This window comes from Chrysochloris asiatica, unplaced genomic scaffold (assembly GCF_000296735.1).
Source record: "Chrysochloris asiatica unplaced genomic scaffold, ChrAsi1.0 scaffold00090, whole genome shotgun sequence".
Lineage (NCBI taxonomy): Eukaryota > Metazoa > Chordata > Mammalia > Afrosoricida > Chrysochloridae > Chrysochloris > Chrysochloris asiatica.
In genome coordinates, this window is record NW_006408608.1 from 4,737,851 (window position 1) to 4,762,308 (window position 24,458).

The 24,458-nt window shown below is 50.3% G+C and overlaps 2 protein-coding genes across 3 annotated transcripts in view; one reads left to right on the forward strand and one right to left on the reverse strand.

The window, feature by feature from the left end:
• Positions 1 to 219: 219 nt before the first annotated feature.
• ZBTB17 (zinc finger and BTB domain containing 17) lies at positions 220 to 5,923 on the forward strand. Of its 2 annotated transcripts, none has more exons than XM_006866356.1 (14): positions 220 to 424; positions 1,228 to 1,416; positions 1,871 to 2,011; positions 2,357 to 2,482; positions 2,852 to 3,093; positions 3,173 to 3,315; positions 3,412 to 3,712; positions 3,997 to 4,084; positions 4,167 to 4,283; positions 4,372 to 4,492; positions 4,688 to 4,818; positions 5,063 to 5,272; positions 5,373 to 5,462; positions 5,547 to 5,923. In XM_006866356.1, the coding sequence occupies exons 1-14, from the start codon at positions 220 to 222 to the stop codon at positions 5,828 to 5,830; spliced, it is 2,388 nt and encodes a 795-aa protein (XP_006866418.1). In that variant the 3' UTR covers positions 5,831 to 5,923. The 2 variants fall into 2 exon arrangements, with proteins under 2 accessions (XP_006866418.1, XP_006866417.1); XM_006866355.1 differs by having other exon boundaries at positions 5,063 to 5,277; positions 5,351 to 5,462; positions 5,547 to 5,830.
• A 2,055-nt stretch (positions 5,924 to 7,978) lies between these two features.
• The window catches only part of SPEN (spen family transcriptional repressor), a 146,591-nt gene continuing 130,111 nt past the window's right edge, over positions 7,979 to 24,458 (reverse strand). Inside the window, exons 11-15 of the mRNA XM_006866416.1 lie at positions 10,037 to 18,104; positions 9,158 to 9,640; positions 8,876 to 9,070; positions 8,297 to 8,455; positions 7,979 to 8,113 (exon numbers count right to left, since the gene is read on the reverse strand). Of these exons, the coding sequence (XP_006866478.1) occupies positions 7,979 to 8,113; positions 8,297 to 8,455; positions 8,876 to 9,070; positions 9,158 to 9,640; positions 10,037 to 18,104 (9,040 nt within the window). The remainder of the gene's footprint in view (positions 8,114 to 8,296; positions 8,456 to 8,875; positions 9,071 to 9,157; positions 9,641 to 10,036; positions 18,105 to 24,458) is intronic.

Consider the following 24,458-nt stretch of genomic DNA (forward strand, 5'->3'; position numbering starts at 1 on the left):
TGTTTTGACTTTTCAATCTCATTACCTGGCAAGACACAAAGGCGACTGTTTGGTGTTGGCCCCTCCTAACATTTTGAGAATTTTCCTGCCCAGTGAAACCCTTGATTGAATTCTCCCATCTCCTGCGCATTCCTTCCTCTGGGAAGCCCGAGGCTGACTGGTGAGGCTGGCTGGCACCCCTCCTCTCGGCTAACATGCAGCTCTCTGGCTTCCCCAGCCATGGATTTCCCCCAGCATAGCCAGCACGTCCTGGAGCAGCTGAACCAGCAACGGCAGTTGGGGCTCCTATGTGACTGCACCTTCGTGGTGGACGGCGTTGACTTTAAGGCCCATAAAGCGGTGCTGGCTGCCTGCAGCGAGTACTTCAAGATGCTCTTTGTGGACCAGAAGGATGTGGTGCACCTGGACATCAGTAACGCGGCAGGTACCCCGGGTGGGCCCAGGGCCTTCTTGCTGAGGCCGGAGGCTGTGGCTGGGTCCTGGGGCCATGCAAGACCCTCCGGACATGGCTCCTGTGTCAAGATCTGGGAGGGATCAGGCCTCAGGCCAAGATCCATGGGGTACTAAACTGCCACCACCTTTTTGGATCTTGTTTTGACGGGTGGAGGCTGTAAGGGTAGAACTCCAGAGTAGAGTAGACTTCGAACAAACTCCCTTGACTGAGTTAGTCCTAAGCCCCCTTCCCCAGTGCTAACCAGGGGTAATGGGGTGATGGTGGCGCTGACCAGGGTCAGCCTGTGTGCATGCACATGTGTGTGAGTGATGGTGTCAGTTAGGCCTGGTAAATTAGGAAGGAGCCAGTCTTGGGTTTCAGCTGCCCAACTTAAGAGCCCTGGTGTGGTGCTGTAGGATAAGCACTGACCACATGGTCAGTGATTCAGACCCACCAGCTGCTCCTCAGAAACCCTGTATAGGCTCACTGTGAATCAAAACTGACTTCTAGGCGTTTAACAACAGCTCAGAATGGTGTGACATGTCATGAGATGGTCAGGGCAAGGGGAGATGGCCCCATTTTATAGATACAGAAACTGAGGACCAAAGAGGTCAGGTGAGTCACCTGGTAAGAGAGTTGTAGAGCATACACTTGGGGTAGAGAGTCCGAGGTTGTGATGTGGCTGTGGTTGGGTACGGGGTCCTTTCAGTCATTGGGCTGAGAGCCCCAGCACAGGATTAGGAGAATGGTGGCCAGCCGAGCAGGTCTGTAATGGCCGGCTGTGTCATTGGCAGGCCTGGGCCAGGTGTTGGAGTTCATGTACACAGCCAAGCTGAGCCTGAGCCCCGAGAACGTGGATGATGTGCTGGCTGTGGCCAGCTTCCTCCAAATGCAGGACATTATCACAGCCTGCCACACCCTCAAGTCCCTCGCTGAGCCAGCCGCCAGTCCTGGGGAAAACATGATGGCCGTGACCACGGAAGGTAAGATGATAGGTTGGCTGGCTGCTACTGAGCTAATGGCTGGAGACCTCGGCCTTTAATAGGGTTCTGCCTCTGCCTCTTGATGGCCCCCGTCTGGATCTGTTTCCCATCTGGCCACAGTACAGCTCAGGGTTCCTTTTACCTGCCCCTTCCGCCTTTCACCGGTTTCCTCTGTGCCCTGGGAGTTAGCTCTCACACCTAGTGTTTGTACCTCCTGGAGCTCTCTCCTCCCTGAACCCTCCCTGCTGCTCTGTCATCTCCTCAGGTAGATTCCTGGGCTGTGACTCCCAGAGAAACATGGCAGCATCTCGTGTCAGAGGCCTACCAGTGCTCCATGATGTACTCCCAGTGCCCAGCTGGTTCAGTGTCTCCCCAGGGGCAGGGCCTGGAAGAGTCAGCACTCTCTGATGGGCACTTGATGGGAAATGGCAGGTCTATCCTGTTCCATCTCCAGGAGGGGACAAGAGAGCCAAGGAGGAGAAGGCTGCTGCCACCAAGCTGAGTGTGCTGGAGCAAGCGGGAAGCAGCCCATCAGCAGGCTCGGGCAGAGAACCCAAGGAGGAGCGAGGTGGTCAGGCCGTGAGTGCGGCCAGTGGTGAGTGGTGATGCTGAAGGCCTGACTGACCGCCTGCTCCTCCCAGCAGCCGGGGGCTCTGGCAGAGGGAGCTGAGGGGCTTCCCCAGGAAGGTCCTGGGGGCTGAGATGTAGGGTCATGTTAATTGTTATTGTTAAGTTCCAGCTCATAGCGACCTAGTGTAGGGTTTTAGAGAAGCGGCTGGTGGGTTTGAACATATTTTCTTGAGCTCAGGTAACCCGGAAAGGCTCTGGTGTTGGTTCTGGTGTGTCTGTTCTAGTCAGGGACACCACTAGCTGACTTGTAGCTCCCCACCTTCTACCACAGAGGGTCCCAACCCCACCTGTCTGCCCTCTCCCATCCCAGGGGCAGAGCAGACAGAGAAGGCAGATGCCCCCCGGGAGCCACCGTCTGTGGAACTCAAGCCAGACCCCACTAGTGGCATGGCTGCTGCCGAGGCTGAACCCGCCCTGTCGGAGAGCTCTGAGCAAGGTACTTTCCAGACCACACCCCACTCCCTCTCCGTCCCAGCCAATCCCACTCCGAGCCCCCTCATAGTAGCATTTAGACAGAATAGAGCTCCTTTGCTCGTTTTTTGAGATCAATTCTTGGTTGTATAGTTTGGCCCTTGGTCCCCTTTAGCACAAAAGAGCTGCTGATGCGTCCAAGCTCTGAGCACCCACCCCCCACCCCCACCCCCATGGACCAAGGCCCCAGGGAACATGTATCCAGCTGCCACCAGATTCTTCTGGCCTCCCTGGCAAGTGCAGGAACATTTATTTGTCCTTCTAGTCCTGGCCTGGCGCTGGTCTGGGGCTGAGCTCCGAGCTCCCTGCAGCCCTGTGGCCCCGGCTCCTAGAGCCCTGCTCTCTGTAGAGGTGGAACCAGCCAGGAAAGGCGAAGATGAGCCAGAGACAGAGGGCGCCGGGTCAGCTGCAGTCAAGGAAGAGGGAGCCCAGCTGGAGAATGGCGAGGATCATGAGGAGTCAGGGGGCACGGACTCAGGCCAGGAGCTCAGCGTGGAGGCCCGGAGCCTACGCTCAGGCACCTACGGCGACCGCACCGAGTCTAAGGCCTACGGCTCCGTCATCCACAAGTGTGAGGTGCGGTGTGCTGCTGGCCTTCCCTGTCCCTGTCTTCCACCAGCAGTCCCCTCACGCCCCTTCCTGCTGCGCCCTGTAGGACTGCGGGAAGGAGTTCACGCACACGGGGAACTTCAAGCGGCACATCCGCATCCACACGGGCGAGAAGCCCTTCTCGTGCCAGGAGTGCAGCAAGGCTTTCTCCGACCCAGCCGCATGCAAGGCCCACGAGAAGACGCACAGGTACAGCACACAGCCTGCTGCCTGGTGCCTTCCCCCGCTGCTCCCTGGGTCTGAGACCCAGTGACTCCCCTCTCTCTCCACCTTCTGCCCATGCAGCCCCCTGAAGCCATACGGCTGTGAGGAGTGTGGCAAGAGCTACCGGCTCATCAGCCTGCTGAACCTGCACAAGAAGCGGCACTCAGGCGAGGCCCGCTACCGCTGCGAGGACTGCGGCAAGCTCTTTACCACCTCCGGCAACCTCAAGCGCCACCAGCTGGTGCACAGCGGCGAGAAGCCCTACCAGTGTGACTACTGTGGCCGTTCTTTCTCTGACCCCACCTCCAAGATGCGCCACCTGGAGACCCACGACACCGACAAGGAACACAAATGCCCGCACTGTGACAAGAAGTTCAACCAGGTCTGGGGTCCTCTCCACACAGGGAGGGGCACTGAGGCTCCAGGAGGCATTTGGGCCAGGGCCATGGTGCTGAGGGAGCCAGGAGGCCAGATTGAGTCAGGGTGCAGCTAAGCCAGAAAGAACTGGAAGGAGGCTGGTTTTATAGTCTCTGTGGGAGCCTGGAACATTCTGCAGGTCTCAAGATGAGAGAGCCATGCACAGGCCCCTGGGAGGACTGGGCATTGATTGTTGGCTGGTGGGTGGGGCTGAAGAGGGGCCTGAAGCCAAGCGCTGTCTTAGCACAGGTGGGGAATCTGAAGGCTCACCTGAAGATCCACATCGCGGATGGGCCCCTCAAATGCCGAGAGTGTGGGAAGCAGTTCACCACCTCAGGTAGGTCCAGGGCTGCCTGGCTGCCCGCCTCCCTCCCAGCCCTCAGGGTTCCCCATATAGGACCTTGCCGTGTCTCACACAGGGAACCTCAAGCGGCACCTTCGGATCCACAGTGGGGAGAAACCCTATGTCTGTATCCACTGCCAGCGGCAGTTTGCAGACCCAGGAGCACTGCAGCGACATGTCCGGATCCACACGGGTGGGTGAGCGAGCCTGGTGGTGGACTAGGCTGGGCATGCAGGGGACAAGGAGCATGGGCCAACACCTTCTCCTGCCCATGTCCCCAGGCGAGAAGCCATGCCAGTGTGTGATGTGCGGCAAAGCTTTCACCCAGGCCAGCTCCCTCATTGCCCACGTGCGCCAGCACACTGGCGAGAAGCCCTACGTCTGCGAACGCTGCGGGAAGAGGTCCTGCCCCCACCCTGCCCTGTGAAGGGGGTCGGAGACAGCTGAGGGCTTGGTGGGGAGCTGGCAGACTGCTGCCCAAGCACCACACTTAGGTCTGGGGGGCCCTTTCCATCCTGGAAGACGAGCTCAGCAACTCTTGTTCTGGGTACCATCACAAGCAGTTCAATGCGAGTCCCACTCTCTCCCACCCTGCAGATTTGTCCAGTCCAGCCAGCTGGCCAATCACATTCGCCACCACGACAACATCCGTCCCCACAAGTGCAGTGTTTGCAGCAAAGCCTTCGTTAATGTCGGGGACCTGTCCAAGCACATCATCATCCACACTGGTGAGCAGATTCCCAGCTCAGGGGAGAGGAGTCCCCTCAGGTCCCTGCCTGGGCTGCTGGCTCTGGTTGTAGGTGGCACTGAAGGCAGTTGAGTTCTCATGAGGACTGGGGAGGTGTCCCTGGAGGCCGCCCCTGCACTGTTTCCTTCTGGGACAGGCAGAGTTGCTGGGGATGCTGAGGACCTGCACACTCTATCCCTGGGTCCCAGACTCCAAACGGCCAAACCAGCTTGCTTTCTTATCAGGGGAAAAGCCTTATCTCTGTGACAAGTGTGGTCGTGGCTTCAACCGGGTGGACAACCTGCGTTCCCACGTGAAGACCGTGCACCAGGGCAAAGCAGGCATCAAAATCCTGGAGCCAGAGGATGGTGGCGAGGTCAGCGTGGTCACGGTTGATGACATGGTCACACTGGCCACCGAGGCGCTGGCAGCAACGGCCGTCACTCAGCTCACAGGTGCGGTGCAGGCTGGGGGCGGTGAAGGATGAACACAGGTCACTGGCCCCTGGGTGGGGTGGGGGGCTCTGGCTTTAGGCCCTGTCAACTCTGCCTGTAGTGGTACCGGTAGGGGCTGCAGTGACAGCTGACGAGACGGAAGCCCTGAAAGCCGAGATCACCAAAGCTGTGAAGCAAGTTCAGGAGGCAGGTGAGAGGGACAGCCTGGGCGAGGTGTGCGAGCTGGTGGGGCCCAGGGGCTTCCCCGTCTGACTGTAGCCCCCACCTCCCACAGACCCCAACACCCAGATTCTCTACGCCTGTGACTCCTGTGGGGAGAAGTTCCTCGACGCCAACAGCTTGGCCCAGCATGTACGGATCCACACAGCCCAGGCCCTGGTCATGTTCCAGGCAGACACGGACTTCTACCAGCAGTACGGCCCAGGCAGCACATGGCCGGCAGGGCAGGTGCTGCAGGCAGGGGAGCTACTCTTCCGCCCTCGGGATGGGGCTGAGGGCCCGCCTGCCCTGTCAGAGACCCCGTCCACAGCCCCCGAATGTCCACCACCAGCTGAGTGAGCCCCTCCTTCTGACTGACTATTTAAATACGGATGGCACTCCAGAACTGAGGGGGTGGCCCTACTCCCTAGAGAATAAATGTGATTATTTTCTAATGCTGCCTAGAGCTCCCTGTGGGTGGTGGTGGTGGTGGGGGAGCTGGCAGCTCTAGCTGATGCCCCTCAGGGACCAGCCAGTAGATCTGCTTCTTGGGGCAGGCATGCTCTTCTTCCTCTGCAGGCCTGTCTAGAATCCAGCTGACTGCTCTGCTGAGTTTGGGTGTTGCACCTTGGGAGCGAGAGAGACCAAGGCTCTACGTGCCCTGAGATGTTTCACCAGTTTTAGTACCTCGCCCCACGTCAGCCCAGAGGGGCTGGAAAGCTGGCGGACAAAGCTTGAGAGGACCCAGGCAACCCAGAACGAGCCCAGCCCCAAGGCCACTTGTGCCACACTCAGAAGGGGGCAGAGCAAGGCCCCTAGGCTCTTGGGCTTGGGAAGTAGAAGGGCTGCTATGCTTCTGTAAGGCTGTCCTGGGCATGAAGAGCAAGTCAATGCAAACCTTTGGAAGCATTTACTTGCCTTCAGTCAGTGGTGTCTCCAGTTCAGAGCTCTAAGGGGAGGCAGGGACCATAGCATGGCTCCTAGGACTGGCCAGTAGGGCTGCCCCTCTTTTATCCTCACCCCCTCCCCCAGGCCAAAAGTGCATCTATTCGTGGGAGCCCCATTGGATAACTATGAGACCTCTTTGTAGTGCCCAGGTTTTCTACCCACCCACCTTCCCAGCTTGCTCAGGCTGAAGGGAAGTCTCGCCCATGTCCTCCTGCCCACTGCTTGGGGAGAAGGGAAGGGCAAGAGACAAACCAAAGCTTGCACTAGATGTAATGAGTTTAAAGTGCCTTCAGCATTTGCTAAGATCACACATCATTCACACCACAACACTAAAAAAAAAAAAAAAAAAAAAGTTTATAGTCTGCATTGTTGGTGGAAAATGTCCTTGTGTAAGATCAAACTGATGCTCAGGGAAGACTGATGAAATAAATGGCAGATGTGGGAGAGAGACAGGGATGAGGACTAGCTGTCCCACAAGTCAAGGCCCCACAGTCCTCTCACCCAAGTGACAATCACATTCACACTTGATGTTTTGTATTTTTTAATAAAGTTTGTAATCCAATGGACACACAAAACAAAACTGCGCTGAGAAAACCAGTTTCATAAATTAATAAGTGTTAGGAAGTGGGGTGAGGCTGGGTTGGGGTGGGGGGTTCAGTCATCCGGGACAAGGGAGAGGAGATCAGCCAGTCGTTTTACAGGTGCTGGGCGACACTTCCACATCGCAGGGCGGGCCCGTGCTGGCACGAAGCGCACTTATACAAATGAGTGACAATACAAAGTCTGAGTATGAAAATAAGATTTTCTCTGAAAACACATTTTTGGCACAGATTAAAAAAAATGTATGTTGGGGAAATCTGATTTTTTTAAGTCAGTATTATATATATTTATATATATTATATATTTATATATACACACACACCCCAAGTTCTGCACATCCCACCAAGAGAAAGTTAAGCTATCCTTCTGTTTGCTCTTTTCAAGTGTAAACTGTACATCCAAGTGAATCAGAGATGGTGGTCGTAGAGAATTAAGAAAGGTGACATCCAAATGAGCATGGGAGGGAGCAGGGACCAGAAAACCCAATGAAATGTTCCTTGACCCCAAGGTTCCAGCAGAAGTTTGAAGCCCTGCATGAGTCTGCGATGTGTGTTCATGCACACCAAACATCCAGAGTGTCACAGCCGGTCTTCACTGTGCAAAGGTCCAGGAGTCTAAGTCACTAATTTAGTGCAAAGGCAGTTCCATTTTCTTGTTTCTTAAAACAAAACAAAAAAACCCCTAATTCCACTGCCCTGTTCCCCAGCCCCAAGGTGTCTGCAGGTCCATCCATTGGTGGTCTGTCCTTGGGCTAAAGCATCGTGTAAACATACAAGATAGCAGCACCGCTGCCCAGAGGTCTGGCGGACGGGAGCCAGGCAGGAGGGCGGGAGGCTGGCCATCGGGCAGTGGAGTTTGTCCCCTTCGGCAGCCACTTCTCCACTAGGCTGAGTTATCCTGTGTTTATTTTTTGCTGCAGCACCTCGGGAAACGACACCGAGGTGGTGACCATTCAGTGGCTCACACGACGGAAGCAATGACAATCATGAGGTGAGGAGAAATGTTGGAGATGCTGGCAAGGAGGTCAGGGGCCAGACGAGACAGGTGACTCTCAGAGAACTCACAGGGCGGGAAGATCTGCAGCACATAGGCGGGCTGGAGAAGGAGAGAGACAAATAGAGTGGTCTTGTCTTCATATCACCCCCACCCCCATACACACAAAGGTGCTATCCTACCTTTGTCCTTCAAGGGGCCCAGTACAGAGAGAAAGTAGCAGTCGGTTTCCCACCCACCCCCCCATTGTATGTGGGCACAAGCAGAGGGAGGAACCATACTGACCTGGTTAGAGCCAGGGTTAGGGACGTTGATGATCCCCGCCGCCTGCTTGGCCTGCAGGTAGGTGATGAAGGCGGCCTTCAGGGACTCGGTCTGGTCCACAACATCCTCTTGGTCACGGCCACAGGGCAGAGCCAGCAGCAGGCAGTAATCTGTCTCCACCTGGGCAGAAGGCATCATCAGTATCAAGGCCCATGCATGGAAGCCTGACCCACTTCACTGTAAGGATGACTTCAAATCTAGCCCCAACCCCCTTGAAAAACAAAAAACCTACCATTGTTGAGTGGGAGTCCCAATGATTAAGCACTCAGCTTCTAACCAAGAGCCGGGCAGTTCAAACCTACCAGCTGCTTTGTGGAAGTCTGCTCCCATAAAGGTTTACAACCTTGGAAGCTCTACAGAGAGTAACTTGGGATCACTCTGAATGAGAGACCATTGACAGCTCCTGACAGAAGACAGAACATGCCCTTCTCTGTTCTCCCATTACCACCACCTCCATGACCTGCCAGGAGCCCCCTACCTTGTGTCTCTGGGGGTATGTATGTATATGTACGTGTGTAGGCACCTAGGGTCATAGCTTACCGTCATCCTCCGGGCAACCCCTTCCAGTTGAGAGGCCTCTAGCCGCATCCTCTGGGCAATCCTCAGGGGGGGTCCCCCTTCCGAGAGAGGGAGTGAGCGATGGGCCAGGACATTGTTGCCAGAGACAAAGTGGAGCTGCACAGCAGCTGTGTCGTTTTTGAGAGCCAAAAGGCCCTGCCACACGATGGGGTATTTCTGTTCAAAGGAAACAAACTGGATGTGAGCACACAGCCCAAGTCAATAGCAGCATCTTAGGACATAGTCACAGCAAAAAACATTTACCTTGAGAAGCTGGACCATGTCCACAGGTCTCTGGGAAGTCAGGTGTGGAGAGGAATCTTGTGTGGGGGTGGGCTGGGCTTCTGGATGTGGCAGAGCCAGTCCTGGTGGGGTACTGGGGCCAGAGGTCGTAGGGACAAACAGTGGCTGCTTTGGAGCAGCCTGAGCAGGGGGCGGGGCTGGAAGGTCAGGCTTCATGGAGACAGACACTGGAGAAGGGTGGGATGTCTGGACTGCTTCCATTGGGGGCGTCCTCTGAACCTGGGCAAGAGGTTCGGGTGGCCTGTTTGCTGGTACAGTTGGGAGACGAGGCTGCTCAACAACTCCTGTCTGGGTCCCCTTTGCTTCCTGGGAGACCTGAGGCATTTTGCTGCTCAGTGGCTGCACGGGCTGGGCAGATGGTGTGGCTGGGGCAGGCTGAGGAGGCTGTGTGGACGATGGGGTGGGCTGAGTGGGCTGCAAGGGCTCTCCATCAGGTGGAGGACCCTGGGAGTCAGGAAGGAAGACAAAAGGACAGTCAGCACAAAGACCCTGCCACCAGGGAGAGATGCTGTAAGATGGAGGGAGGTCTTGTATAGGCAATGCTCTCAGGGTCTCAGGACAGACATGCCACCTAGTCCCTTCCCACCCCTACAGGCAGAATCCACCTACTTCAACTATTCTCAAAGAGCTCCTTCCCTGGGTCCTAAACACTCAGCAGGGATGTGCCTTTTCAACTTTACAACCAGGAAGTTGTAAAGTTCACCAAGCTTCAGGGAGTATCACCCCAACCACCCGTTAGACTAAAGGCTGATTTCCTAACATACTGCTGCTCCAAGCCCCCTCATTCCGGGCCCCCCGCCCCCGCCAGTCTAACAGATGATGGGAAGCTGGCTTTCTCACCTGAGCAGGGGTCTTGGTCCGGGTAGGTGGGCCGATAGTGGAGGCAGCAGGAAACTGAGTGTGAGCGAGCTGAGCAGGCGTATGGTAGGCCCGGATGTCACCGTACCGGTACTCCTGGAACAGCTCCCCACTGGAGTGCACAATCTGCACCCCATGGGTCACCACCACAGGAGGGCTCAGCGGCAGCCCTTGGAGCTGGTTGCTGGGGGTGACTGTGAGGATGCGGGCTTCGCTGTGGGGGGCAGGGGCTGCTTTGGCATCGGTTGTCTTGGCAGCTTCCTTCCCTGGCTGTTGAGTGCCCTTGCTGGCTGGTGGCACCTTCCCTACACCCTCTGCAGCCCTGGGCTGCTCGCTGACCGCCGTCACATGTGGATGCACCATGATCCTTACGTCGCGGGGTACCGTGTACGGGTGCAGCCGGTACTCAGACTGCATGACCAGAACCTCTGATTGCACTGGCGCCGCAGCACGAGCAACAGGGAGGTGATAGTGCACTTCCTCCTCGGGGGGGTGTTGCGAGGCCAGAGCTGGCACAGTTGCAGGGGCTGGCTGGGGTGTGCCCGCTCGCTGTGGGGCCCTGACCTCTATCTGCTGGGGCTGCAGGGGCGCCCGGGGAGAGTGGAGCGTCTCTGGCCGAATGCTGTAGGTGATGCTGGGCAGAGTGGGCGTGTTCATTCTCACCTCACCCTGTGACAGGTGGCTAAGGGACACAGTCTGGGTGATGCTGTGGGGAGGCATGATGACAGACTGCTCAGGGTGTATGCTGGAGATGAACTGCGGCACAGGGATGCCCGCTGCCAGCATGACGGTAGCATTGGTGGAGAGGGCGGTGGACGTGGTACTGCTGGGGTGACAAGCCCTGGGGAACGGGGATGAAGTAGGCCCACTTGGTCGAGGAGGATGTGCGTCAGACTTTGTGACTGCCAGATGGGAGACCGTTCGGTCTGTTGGGGTACTGGGCCCTGAGTTTATGTGGTTCACGTCTGCAGGCAGTTTGCTGGGCAGAGCAGGAGGGTGATGGGGAGTGAGTGTGGACCCCAGGCTAGCCGGCTGAAGGACCTTTGTCTCTATTTTTAGGGTCACAGGGTCAGCAAGCTTTTTATTAGTGGTGACTATGCTGGGCGTGAGGACCAGCTGGTTGTGAACCAGCACTGGGGGTGTGTTTATGCCCTGGGTAAGCACCTTCACTGTGCCACCTTGAGTGACAGGTGTAGACACTGAGAGGTGAATGGGCTCAGGCTTCTCCAAGGATGGCCGATCGGCCTTAACGGATGAAATCACAGGAGATGCGTTGTAAGTTTGGGCCGTCAGGACCAGAGTAGAGTGGGTGGCCACATTCGCAAAGCCTGAAGGTGCTTGAGGGCCCTTGGGCGGAGCCTGAGACGGTGTGACAGAATCAGGTTTCACCTGCGACTTGGACACAGACTGTTGAAATTCAATGTCCATCGCACTCGCTGGGGGAATCTGACTAATCTTGGCACTGATCCGTTGTGGGCCTTCAGTCTTCTGGCCTGAATAGCTCAGAAGTACAACTCCCTCTGAGGTGTTCACACGTAGCCCAGCACCAGAGCCTGCGTCAGCCGGACGATCATCGATTACAGACATTGAGCCTGGGTGAAAACGGCTGTTTTCATTAGTGCTTGATCTCTGCTTGCATTTTGCCGACGGTGCAATCACCGCCCCTGCTGCCATGCCCACTGCACCTGTTGTGGCAGTCACAGTGCCAGATGCTGCAGTCACTGCCCCTGTGGCGGCGTTCATGGTGCCCGTGGTGGCATTCGCTGCCCCTGACGTGGCGCTCACTGGAGCCGTGAGTACACTCACGGGAGCGGTGAGAACATTCACTGGCCCCTTGAGGACATTCACAGGACCAGCAGGAGTGTTCACCAGGCCCTTCAGGGTGGTCACTGAACCCTTCACAGGCCCTTTCAGAGCACTGACCGGGCCAGTGAGGGCATTCACTGGGACCAGTGAGACATTCACCAGGCCCGTCAGGGCACTCACCAGGCCGGTCAGGGTTTGAGGAGCAGGTTTTGCCAGAGTTATCTTCTGTGAATTTTCCAGATCAATGCTGACAGGCATCCGGCTAATGACAGATGTAATCTTGGGAGCAATCACTGGAGCTGGCTTTTCTTTGTCAGTGGCTACTGGGACTTCTACGGCTTGTGTGTCTGAAGTACTGGCTACTAGAGCTGCTGGTTTTTCTTCGAAAAGAGTCTTTTTAGGTTCAACTGGCGGGGGCGATGCCTCATGTAGGCTGGGGGCGGTGCTGACAGGCTCTGCAATAGAGGCGGTGACACTTGTGGAAGTGATACCTGTGGCCGACACGTATTTGGGGTCCATGAGGATCTTCCTCAGCGTGCTGGAGCTGGTATCTATGTCAGACGCTTTTGTGTCTGGGGGAGGAGCTGGAGACGGTGTGGATGGAGTCCGGGGCTCCTCCTGCCTCACCTTAGGAGGAGAACTCTGATGTGGGATCCCACCAGAGGTGACAGGGGCTGGGAGCTTGGCTACAGTCACAGAAGGAATTGTGGGGGTAGGAATGCTGGAGTCACTGGGTGGAGTTACAGGGTCACTTTCAATAATTGAATGTACCTTAAATCTGGCTTGGTGGTCATCCTCCCCCAGTGGCAGTTGTGAGGGGGAGGGGAGGTCCAGAGGTGCACACCCTTTGGTTGGTGTCCTTTCTTCAACACTGCTCTCCTGGGATACATTGTCCTGGGGTTGAGTCTTGCTCAGGTCAGAAGCACAGGATTCAGGAGGAGTGGAATGGGGCTTTTCACTTGGTTTTTCTTGCTGTGGAGTTTCTGGGGTTGGTACCGTAGGCTCCTCGTTTGCAGCTGGACTCTTGCTCTGAATTTGATCACAATCAGGAGCCTGGGGCTCTGCCACGGCCCCTGCTTTCTTGTTTGTATTCCGTTTGCGGCGTGATCGGGTTGTCTTCTGGCGCCCCTTGTCTTTCCGAGGAACGTCTGCTTCTTTGGACCCTCTGGCTTCTTTCACCGAATCAGAGGGTTCACTGCCACTTCCTCTGGTTTCCTTGGTGTCTGCTGGGCCTACAGAAGCGTCAGGAGCACTGGCGGGTGGTCCAGAAGATTCTGTAGCAGCTTCAGTCTCCAAGATGCCAGACACAGCCTCATCTGTCTCCGGCTCCATTGCTTGCTCAGGAGGTGGCAGCCCCTGAGGATGGGGCTGGGTATCTGCTTGAGATTCTGAAGGGTACATGGGAGGTGCTGTGAAGTTTTCTGGCTCCCCAGAAAAGTCATTGATGATGGAGCCAATGGCTGCAGCAAGTTCTGTTTCACTCGCCTGATGAGCAGGCTTGTCCCTATCCTCTGTGGTGGGGCTCTTGGGTGCATCTGCAGCCTTGTAGGCTGAGGAGGCTGTGGTTTCTGTGAGCTTTGCAATGTTCTCCACAGCCTGTTCCAGCTCCATCTGCTTGGCCAACTGCACTGCTTCTGTGCTAAGCTTAGCATCAGTCACATTTTCCTTTTCTGGTTCCTTATCTGTATCAACAGGATCACCTTTCACTGGGGACACCGAGCTACCCTCCTTCTGGGGACTCTCGCTTTTCTCAGGGGAGACTGGTGTAACCCCTGTGTCCAACTCTCCTGCCAGCCCAGCAGCCACACTGGCACCTGTGTTAGCATCCACATTCTTCAGGTTTGCAGATCTGTCCACTGCTGACCTCGAGTTTCGCGACCTTCCCCTCTTTGATTTGGAGGTTTTTTCGGGGACTATTTTTTTCTCTACCACTTCAATTGGGGGAGTTTCAGGTGGGTTTTTATCTGTGCCAACTTCTTTTCTATCCTGTTTCTGTTCACTTCCTGCTTCATCATCAGGTCTGGGTTTTGTGTTATTTTCTTTCATGTTTATTTGAGAACCCACCTCAGTGGCAGCCTCAGGACGTTCGGCATCAAGTTTTGGTTCAGTTTTTCCTTTTCCCTTCCCTTGTGGGCCACTAGCAGCTACTAGTTTTTGAGAGCGAGGAGATCGCCATCCTTCGGCTGGTTTAAGGGTTTCAGCTGGTTCTTTCACCTCAGTCTCCTCATCTTCATCAGCTCGACGGCGTGTTTTGGGGGGCCGCCCCCTCCGTGGGGTCGCAGGAACTGCCACAGCCTCCTGAAGCTCTCGCTCCAATCTTTTTCTGGTCAGTCGTGGCTGCTCAACAGGTTCTTTGACTGGAGAGCGGCTTTCATGGTCACTCATGGTTGCGTACACGCTCCTGACATTTCGGCGCCTGGTCCGGCTGACGGGCAAACTTGGCTCAGGGTGCTCAGGATCTCCAGCAGAGGTTTTAGAAGCAGTCCTTGTAATTTTCTCTGCTTCCATCTTCAATTCTAGCAGTTTCTGTGCTTCTCCCCGAGGAGAACTGGATCTCTTGAGCTTTTCCCGGTCTATCCGCTCGCTCTTCCTTGTGACAGGTTTCTCTACAGCGCTTGCTGCAGCTGCCTGGACTGGGGTCTTGGAACGCTTACTTTTGTTGGGCCTTTTCTCCTTTGCAGCAACTGGAGGATCTGCCTCAAAATCTTCAGAAGCTTGAGGCTGGACCTCAGGAACAGCTTCCGCTTTTTGATTTGGCTCAACATCAGCAGTTGAGTCCAGCTTTTCAGCCTTTGGCTCACTGGCTTCCTCAGCCTTCGGGGTTGGTTTACAAAGTGGCAGGGTACTTTCAGGTTCTGGATCTACACTGATCTCCACCTGGGAAAATGAGGCCCCAGGAGTTGGAGGCTTGGCATCCAGGTAAGGCACCTGATCAACCGATGAGCTTTCTTCCGCCACCAAGGATGTCACAGCAGCATCCTTACTAGTGTCCACTTCTGAGGGCAAGTGGACTTGTTCTGGCTGTTCCACAGGGGCAGGGGCCAGTTCAGGTGCAGGCTTTGCTTCTTCTGAGATGGAACCAGTCTCCACAACCTGATCTTCTGCTGCTGGAGACACCTCCCCTGTTGTCTCGGTGGTGGTCTTCTCTAGGGATGATGGTGCTGAGTCTGGAGTTATAGCTGGGACAGCAACACTAGGAGAACTTTTCAGTTCTGAGTCTTTATTTTCAGAAGCAGATTCTGGGGTCTTGGGTTGAGTCTCTGGATCTTCCTGTTTCTCAGTCTCTTTGGGCTTTTGGTCCCTTTCTTTTTCTTTCTGTTGCATTCGTGTGAGTTCCATAAATCTGCTATGAAACAGAACAACTGGCTCTTGAATTAAATCAGTTGTGCTGTTTGCTCCATCAGATGTCTGCCTCCCATAGAACCTACCAGAAATGAAGTCAGACTCTTCATCTTTTCTCTCTAAATGCTGCAGTCGCTTGGAGTCTTGTTCAAAGATTGAGCTGTGTAAAAAACGAGAGGCAAATAATTCTTGCCTTTCTTGCTCTTCTTCTTTATGGTCATCTTTCTTATCATCCATTTTCCCTTCAGAATCAGTTCTAATTTTCTTCTTTTTCATGTACCAGGATGGAATAGGTCTTGGAGCAGAGTCCACCTTTTCTTTATCTTTGTTGTTTCGAAAATTAGCAAATCGAGAGTCCCAATCAAGAAAAGACCAATTTTCTTCTCGAGATGAAGAGAGGGACTTGGCTCGCTCAAGCAAAGCTTTAGTGTCTGGTGTGATTGTCTTATCCAATGCAAAAGAATAGAATTTGTTCCTTTCTAAAGAACTGGAGAGTCTTTCATCTCGCTCACGTAGTCTGTCTTCTCTGTCCCTCAAAGAAAAAGACAATCGGGAGCTTTCATATAATGCAGACACTCTGGGTGAATGGGATCTATGCTCACTGTCTTCATCAGAATCAGAAGGCACCTCACCAGGTTCCAAGTCTCGTACAGACCTCTTTCGCAGGCTGTCTCTCTTAATTATGCTGTTTGGGAAACTCACATCAAATCTACCAACATCTTGTTTCATTTGAGAGTCCCAACGATTTAGTTCATCTTCAGAATTCAAGACAGATAGCTTGATCTTGGCCATGTCTGCCATCTGTTCTCTCCTGCTAGAGTCATAGGGGTTAAATTTTAGAGACTCTTCCCTAACTGTTATATTAGAATAGGGGAGACCTTTTTCATCTACTTTAGGGGACCCTTTTACTGACATTAGCCTAGGGGAGCTGAGGAGGTCATCATCTTCATGGAAGGAGCCATGCCGGATGCTGGGAGAACAACCAGTCCTTTCAGACTCTTCACTGATTTGGCGTGAACTTCTGTAATTTCTCTCTCTTTTGCTACAGATATCAAAATCAACATGATCCATTCTTTTCTTTTTGCTAGGAGGAGAGTCATCGGTGACATCTTGAGGGGGTTTGCCCACCTCATGAACAAGGCTACGCCTTTCATATTCATCTACATCTTTTTTAGGGCTGCCAAACTTCTCAGACTTGGCTATTTCCATCTCCAGCTGCTGTTTTCTACGACTCTGCTCCATTTGTTTTCGGTAACTCTGTGTGTGATCAATATCAATGCCAAGTTTTTCCTCAGCATTTACTGAGTGTGGTTTCTCTTGGACTGATTTACGTTCAGGTGCCTCATCACGAAGATGGCAGTAGTTTTTCCTAATATCCTCTCTCTCCGCTCCTTGGTCATCTAATAGCTGGAGCTGTTTGAGCTGTGGTTTTGAGGAAGTGGATTTTTTGGACTGGATTTCCTGATTTTCCAAAGATTCACCTACCGGTTCCCCCAGCCTTGCTTGTAGGTCTGAGTTGGGCCTTGAGCCAACCCCAACAGCAATACTGGCAAGCTCCTGACAGTCTTTGGGGCTGGGAACAGTATTAAGTCTATCCAGTTTGGTTTTCTTGGATTCTCTTTTAAGAATTTCTTTTCTCCCAGGCTTTCTTTCCAACTCACCTTCCCTTAGCAGAATGACATCTCTAGAGAGGTCATGCTGCTTTTTCAAAGGGACCCTTGCCTCCTCCATCTCAAGATTGCTTTTCTTGACTTCTGCTTTCTGCCGTTCTGCTTTCAAATTTGAATCTGCAAAACGTCGTTTCCTAGCTTCCAATTTCTCCAGATCCACAGTATTGACCCCGTCAGCAGTCTGCTCTGGTTTTAGGTGCTTCCTGGTCTTAAGCCTGCCTTCTTTATCTACCACTTCTATGTGGCTCGAAAGGCCCTTTTCCTTTGGCACTTTCATTCGAACAGATTCCAGTTTAGACAGGTCAGACTTCACAGGCTCAGTTTGAGAAGCCTGTAGTTTTGAATCGAGGACAGACAGCTTTACGGTGTCGCTATCAAGCTTGGTTTTCAACTTTTCAAAAGCAGTGTGGTCAATAACCTTCCCCTCTTTTTCTTTCACCCGAGTTAAAACCACACAAGGCATGAGCTCGAGGCGGTTTTTTGATAGTCCCTCTTTGTCAGCTTTCTCTCTGCTCAGTTTATTAGAGCTTCTTGGTTTTTCAGGGCTCAGTTCTCTCTCATTTTCTTGGTCTGTTTCTGAAGACTGAGAACTAGGGGAATGAATTTTTCCTTTTCTTTTCTGCTTATCAGTTTTGTCCTTTTCTACTTTTTCCTTTCTTACTAAGCGTCTCTCTCTCTCCCCTCTCTCAGGATGATCAAAAGTTCGTTCTTTATCTGTCTTTTCATTTTTTGTATAGCGTTCCAGACGAGGTTTGTCAACTTTATCATATCTTGGAGGGGACAGTGAGCTACAGCTTCCACTGCGGTCTGAGGACTGACTATACATCCTCCTCTCAGAATCACTGGGCAGCCTCTCTGACTGTGAGGGAGATGCTCCGGGACTCTGTGGACGTCGCAAGTGGACTGGACTCTGACTTCGTTCAATTGGCCTCCTCTCATGGTCTCTGTCCCGGTCAGACTCAAACCTTTCCCGCTCTCTTTCTCTTTGCCTGTAACTGTATTCCCGAATATCTTGTTCATATGGATCAGTTCTGTAATCCCTGTATTCCCGAGGGTCATCATAGTAGCGTGATTCATAGTAATCTCCTTGGTAAGTTTCCCATTCTGAATAAAATTCTCTCCCTCGAGTTGGATAGTCCCGTCTGGAATCCTCAGGATATGTACCTGGAGTACGGACATTCTCATAATATGTACGATCCTGGTTATAGTCATAGGATGCCCTTCGCTCTTCTCTGGCAAAAAGATTTCAAAACAAAACAAAACCAACGTATTAGTTCTTTTGTTTCCTCAGCACTTACATGCATTAAATCATATATAAGTGATCAGAAAAGCCCTGCTGCTAGAAATGTGGATAGTTTGGAACTGAGAAGTACTGGACTGGAAGGGTAAATTCTACACCAGATTTCACAGCACAAACTTAGTTTAAAACAGGAAAGAAAAGGAAAAAAATCTCAATTTATTCACATTGATTACATCCTGAAATTTTACCCTTTTTTCTTAAGTTACTAAAATATCCTGATGTGGCGCTGTAAGATGAGTAACGAATGAACTGCTAACCACAGGGTCAGCAGTTCAAACCCACCAGCCGCTCCTTGGAAGCCCTATAGAGAGGGTTGCTGTGAGTCGGAGCCAATTCAATGGCACTTAACATATTGTGTCCCATTTTCTTTCTATTAGGAAATTATTTCATTCTTCAGTTAGTGTCTGAACCACCTACCTTGGGGGTCAAACTGACCTTGTTAAGTGCCATCGAGTCGGTTCTGACTCACAGTGACCATGTACAGGGTTTCTGAGGAACAGCTGATAAATAAAAGTTATAGAAGTCCAAGGTGGATATGTAAGGAGCACTGTTGTTAAGTACCGTCGAGTCGGTTCTGACCCATAGCAACCCTGTATAGGGTTTCCGAAGAGCAGCTGGTGAGCTTGAACCACCGACCTTGCAGTTCAAACTGACTTTGCAGTCCAGTGCAGTAACCCACAGTGCCATACCAGGACTCGAAGGAGCACTGGTCAGCTATTATTAAAGTCACGATTTTGCATATATGACTACAAAAAGTGAGTTCATGGTCTTAGGAATTTCACACAGTTGGCAACAACACAACTGAGCACTGTAATGAACACAGAGCGCTGCGGCAGAGAGTTGTACAAAGGCCCCAAAGAACCATGCTAAGTCAAGCTTTGAGGTAAACTCTGTTCACATGATTATACACTATCCAAACCTCCTCATGTTATGTGGAAACGCAGCTCTATGGTAACAGAGCCCTCTAAAGGCATCTGGAGAAGCACTTTAAGTAAAGTATGAAGGCTCATTGCACTAGCATGGATCAACCCTGGGTGTATCCCCAACTCAACCACCAAGTAGCCTGTGAGCTTATTAGCAAAGTCACTAAGTCATCTGACTGACCTGAAGTAACATCACAGCTCTACCTCACTGATACAGTATTTGAAGAAGAAAATGAAAATACTAGTTAGTAGCAGACATCAATCACTTGTTTTCCTGATTTGAAATGTTATTAGAGGAAACATCCTCCCTGCCTGCCCTCTCCCCCACTTTTTTCACCTCAACTATTCAGTGTGATGCCTCGCTTCCACTCTATGAAACAAAGATCCTCACCTTCTACTACAAGGAATATGTTTCAGAGGCACTGCCATCTGAAACAACTGAGGCAAAACTGGGTCACAATGATGTCCAAGTTGCTCACCATCCCCACTTCCAGGGCCAGACCATCACTAAAATGAGGGACTCAGTGGCAGTGTGCTACAGTTAACACACATGGCACAGTCCATCACTTCAGGTACTGCTTTTAAAAAATACTGTACACAAAGAGGATGCTCACCTATAGTTTTATACCTCTGATGTAACTAGGGGCCCATTCACTTATGGATAAGAATTCCTACAAGGGGCTTCAAAATGTGGGAAAGTTTCATTAAGTTTTAATTCCATTTTTTCACAAACTGTTTAAGCCTCCTCATATAAACAAATTGATCGTTAATAGCATTAAAAAATGACTTCAAATGCAATTTGTAGAGGGGGATGAAAAACTTTTTCTCTGTCTACAGGTAAGTATACTTATTTGCTCTTACTCATTCTCTATCTCAGACACAACTGAAATAGAACAGCCTGCCAAGACTAGCTTTCAACCTGGAGGACTGCTGATCTGTGATCTTCTGGAAGTTGGATTCTGATGTACTAATGAGAAACCATAAAAATCTTAGAAGTTGGTGCTGTGGGGAATTTGGTTGTGGATGGCGTTTTTTATTTCAAAATCCCAAGTATTCAATGACTAACTATTACACAATATTCCACTAAGAAATGTCTCAGAGAGATACATACTTTCTATGACTTTAAAACTTGGCAAAGAAAAAAAGAGGCAGTAGAAGAGGAGAATAGATTCAATAGGTTTCTGGTATCACCTTAGGACTTTTTTGCACATCTTTGTCAGAGCCCTTTGTATATCTGAGCTTAGGTACCTAAAGGCATTTTTCACACTCAGCATTTTGGCTAACATACATGTACCTAGGCAAAGATCTACTTGTAACATTCCAAAGACTGAGCCATCCAGGCATGTCTGAACAAACAGCTCTAGCACAAAGAGCAGAGTTTCTATTGACAGATGGCATTAGTTATGGAAGAAGCTAGTGGCATTAAATGGTTACTAGCTGCTATTGAGGCAATCCTGCTGTACAGTGGGATGGCATTGCTGTGATAGTCACACATTTTCATTGGGTGACTTTCAGAAGTAGATTGCCAGGCCTTTCTTTCTAGTCTGTCTGAATTTGGAAGCCCCACTAAAACCAGGTCAGCTTGAGAACAACACAGAAGCTTTCATCGACAGAAACTCTCATCCCACGTGGAAGATGAGAATTCTATCCTGGCATTATGTCAGGATGTTTTAATATATTCACTCTAATCACCAATTTGGGGACTATTTTAAACTAAAGAAGCTAGATAATTTGCATTTTGAGACATTAAATAAATCTAAACTGCAATGTTTATAGAATTTTTCCAATAAGCAGCAGTTAAAAAAATCAAATACTATAGCACAACTGGTTCCACCACTGTCGTACTGTGGTGGCGGACATGATGCTATGCCACCTATATTTTAAATCAAAACACAGTCACCCATGGTGGACGGGTTTCAGCTGAGCTTCCAAACTAACACAGACGAAGAAGATGAGGCAGATTATTTATGAATATAGTAGCAGAACACTGTCAGATACAGTACTAGAAAAATGAAAACATCAACGAATAGCAGAAAACAGCATCAGAAGACACTTAAACTACAACTAGGGAAGCGCTGCCTCCTTCAAAAAGAGTTGACCGTGATGACGCAAATGAAGTAAAGTTTTTGGAACCTTTGTTGATGGAGCACAACTAAAAATGAGAAACAAATGTAAACTTCCAATAATAATTGGAACATGGAATGTATGAAGTATGAATTTACAAAAATTAAATGAAACACAAAGATCTGCATCCTAGGCAGCAGTGAGTAGAAATGGCCTGGTATTGGCCGTTTTGAATCTGACAATCATATGGTTTACTATGAAAGACAAATTCAACATTGTGTTGTATTCATCATCAAAAAGAACATTTCAAGATCTATCTTGAAGTACAGTGCTGTCGGTGACGATAATATCCATATGCCTACAAAGATGACAAGGAGCTCTGGTAGCGTAGTGGTGACGAATCGGGCTGCGAACCTTAAGGTCAGCGGTTCGAAACTACCAGCCGCTCCGCGGGAGAAAGATGAGGCTTTCTACTCCCGTAAAGATTTACACCCTCGGAAACCCTGTACAGGGTCGCTATGGGTCGGACCCGACTCGATGGCACTTAACAACAACAAAGATGACACTTACTATTAAAATCTGTGCACCAACCAGTAAAGCCAGTGATGATGAAATTGAAGAATTCTACCAACGTCTTCAGTCTGAAACTGATCAAAGATGCAATCAAGATATATTGAAAATTACTGGTGATTGGAATGTGAAGGTTGGAAACAGAGGTAGGATCAGTAGTTGAAAAATATGGTTCTGATAACAAAAATGATGCTGGAGATCACATGACAGAACTTTACAAGGCCAACAACTTCTTCACTGCAAGTATCTTTTAAAAAATAACATAAAAGGCCTTGCCACATGGGAAACACAAGAATCAAATTGACTACATTTATGGGAAAAGGCAGTGTAGAAGCTCAATATCATCAGTCAAAACAAGGCCAGGGACAGACTGGAGCAGACCATCAATTGCTCATATCCAAATTTCAGGTTGAAACTGAGGAAAATAAAAACAAGTCCAGGAGAGCCAAGATTTGACCTTGAACATATCCCTCCTGAATTTATCCCTCCTGAATTTATAGATCATCTCAAGAACAGATTTGATGCATTTAGACACTAATGTCCAAAGATCAGTTGTTGTGGGATGACATCAAGTACAGCATTCAGGAAGAAAGCAAAAGATAGTTAAAAAAGACGAAGGGAAAAAAAAAACCTAAATGGCTGTCAGAAGAGACTGAAACTAACTCTGCAGCATAGAGATGCTAAAGCGACTGGAAGACATGAGTACGTGTACGAACTGAACAGAAAATTTCAATGGGCAGCTTGAGAAGATAAAGTCAAGAATTAAAGACCTAGAGTTAGAAATCAAAAGGAAATAACACACTCAGCATTCCTCAAACTGAAAGAAGTGAAGAAAAAAAATCAAGCCTGGACTTACAATATTGAAGAATTCTATGTGATGCTGTAGGATAAAGCACGAACTGCAAGGTCTGCTTGAACCACAAAGTTGGGTGGTTCAAACCCACCAAGCTGCTCCAGAAAAACCTTATACAGGGTTGCTGGGAGTCAGAACCAACTCAATAACACATCAACAATGGGCAAAATACTGAATAATACAGAAAGCATCAAAAGAAGATGGAAGGTATACAAAGAGTCACTGTACTCAAAAAGAAATGGTAGATGTTCAACCATTTCAAGAGGTAGCATATGTTCAAGAACTGATGGGACTAAGGAAGAAAACCAAGCTACACTGAAGGCACTGGTAAAACACAAGGCGGCTCCAGGCTCTAGGAATTGATGGGTACTCAATATCACAAGTAAAATTTTGAAGATAATTTTTAACAACAGCTCTAACAGTACACTGACAGGGAACTGTCAGAAACTCAAGCCCGGTTTAGAAGAGGCCATATAACGAGGGGTATTATTGCTAATGTCAGATGGATCTTGACTGAAAGTAGAGAATACCAAAAAGAGGCTTACTTGTGTTTTATTGAGTATGCTAAGGCTGTTGACTGGGTGGATCATGACAAGCTATGGATAACATTGCGAAGAATGGGGTATGTACAGGTTCCGCATGAGCACGATTAAGTCCAGAACACTTAATTGTGCTCATAAGCAACCTGTATATAGAATAAGCAGCAACCATATGAACAGAATAGAGAACTATGAATGATTTAAAATTAGGGTTGTATTCTGTCACTACACTTACTCAATCTGTACACTGAGTAAATAATCCAAAAAACTGGGTTATATGAAGAAGAATGTAAGCATCATAATGGAGGAAGACTCATTAACAATCTGCAGTATGCAGATAATACAACCTTTCTTGCTGAAAGCAAAGAGAACTTTAAATACTGATAAAGATCAAAGACCACAGCCTTCAGAATTGGTCGCACTTCAATTGGTGGGATCCGCAACCAACACTCATGCAAGAAGCCATCAAGATACTTAAGTGTTCAAGAGAAAAGATACTAGCTGTTTGAGGACTAAGGTGTGTCTGACCCAAGCCATGGTATTTTCCAATAGCCTCATATGATGTGAAAATTAGACAATGAATAAAGATCATATGTTATTGAAGAAGACTACTAAAAGTACAATGGACTGCCAGAAGAAGAAACAAGTCTGTGTTGGAAGAAGTACAACCAGAATGGTCCTTAGAACCCAGGATGGCGAGACTTTGTGTCTCAGACTTTAGGCATGTTATCAACAAGGACCAGTTCCTGGAAAAAGACATCATGCTTGGTAAAGTAGACGGTCAGGGAGAAAGAGGAAGACATCCAATGATGGACTGGCGCAGTGGCAGCAGCAGTGGGCTCAAGCTTACCAACAATTGTGAGGATGGTGCACAGTTGGAAAGCAACAACAACACAGTATACAGTTGGAGTCCTGATGCAGCACTGTACTGGTCTACTACTAACTCCAAACCCACCAGAAACCCAATACAGGCTCAATATGAGTTAGAATCAACTCAATGGCACTTAACAACAACATAGTACAGTCAGTAGTTCAAACCCCCCAGCTGCTCCTCAGGAGAAACATGAGGCTTTCTTGTTACCCTAAAAATAGATTTACAGTGTCAGAAACCCTATAAAGGGTCTCTATGAGTCAGAATCAATTTGATGGCAGTGAGTTTGGGGAGTTATAAGATTTACTTTCCACCCCTTCCAAGACTAAAGACTCAGTGGGAATACACGCTCTGATTGGTGATCACGTTTGTCACCGATAAGGGGAAGTGAGGGAAAAATAGCAATGAAGCTGCAAGTTAAGCCCTACAATGTTGAATAGATTCCTGTGAACCTGGGTGGAGACCT

Bases quoted from the DNA above. Each gene is read 5' to 3' on its own strand.
- ZBTB17 (XM_006866355.1), top strand. From the start codon at position 220: ATGGATTTCCCCCAGCATAGCCAGCACGTCCTGGAGCAGCTGAACCAG. The intron at 4,284-4,371 runs GTGGGTGAGCGA...CCATGTCCCCAG, and splicing joins ACATGTCCGGATCCACACGG to GCGAGAAGCCATGCCAGTGT. The intron at 4,819-5,062 runs GTGAGCAGATTC...CTTTCTTATCAG, and splicing joins GCACATCATCATCCACACTG to GGGAAAAGCCTTATCTCTGT.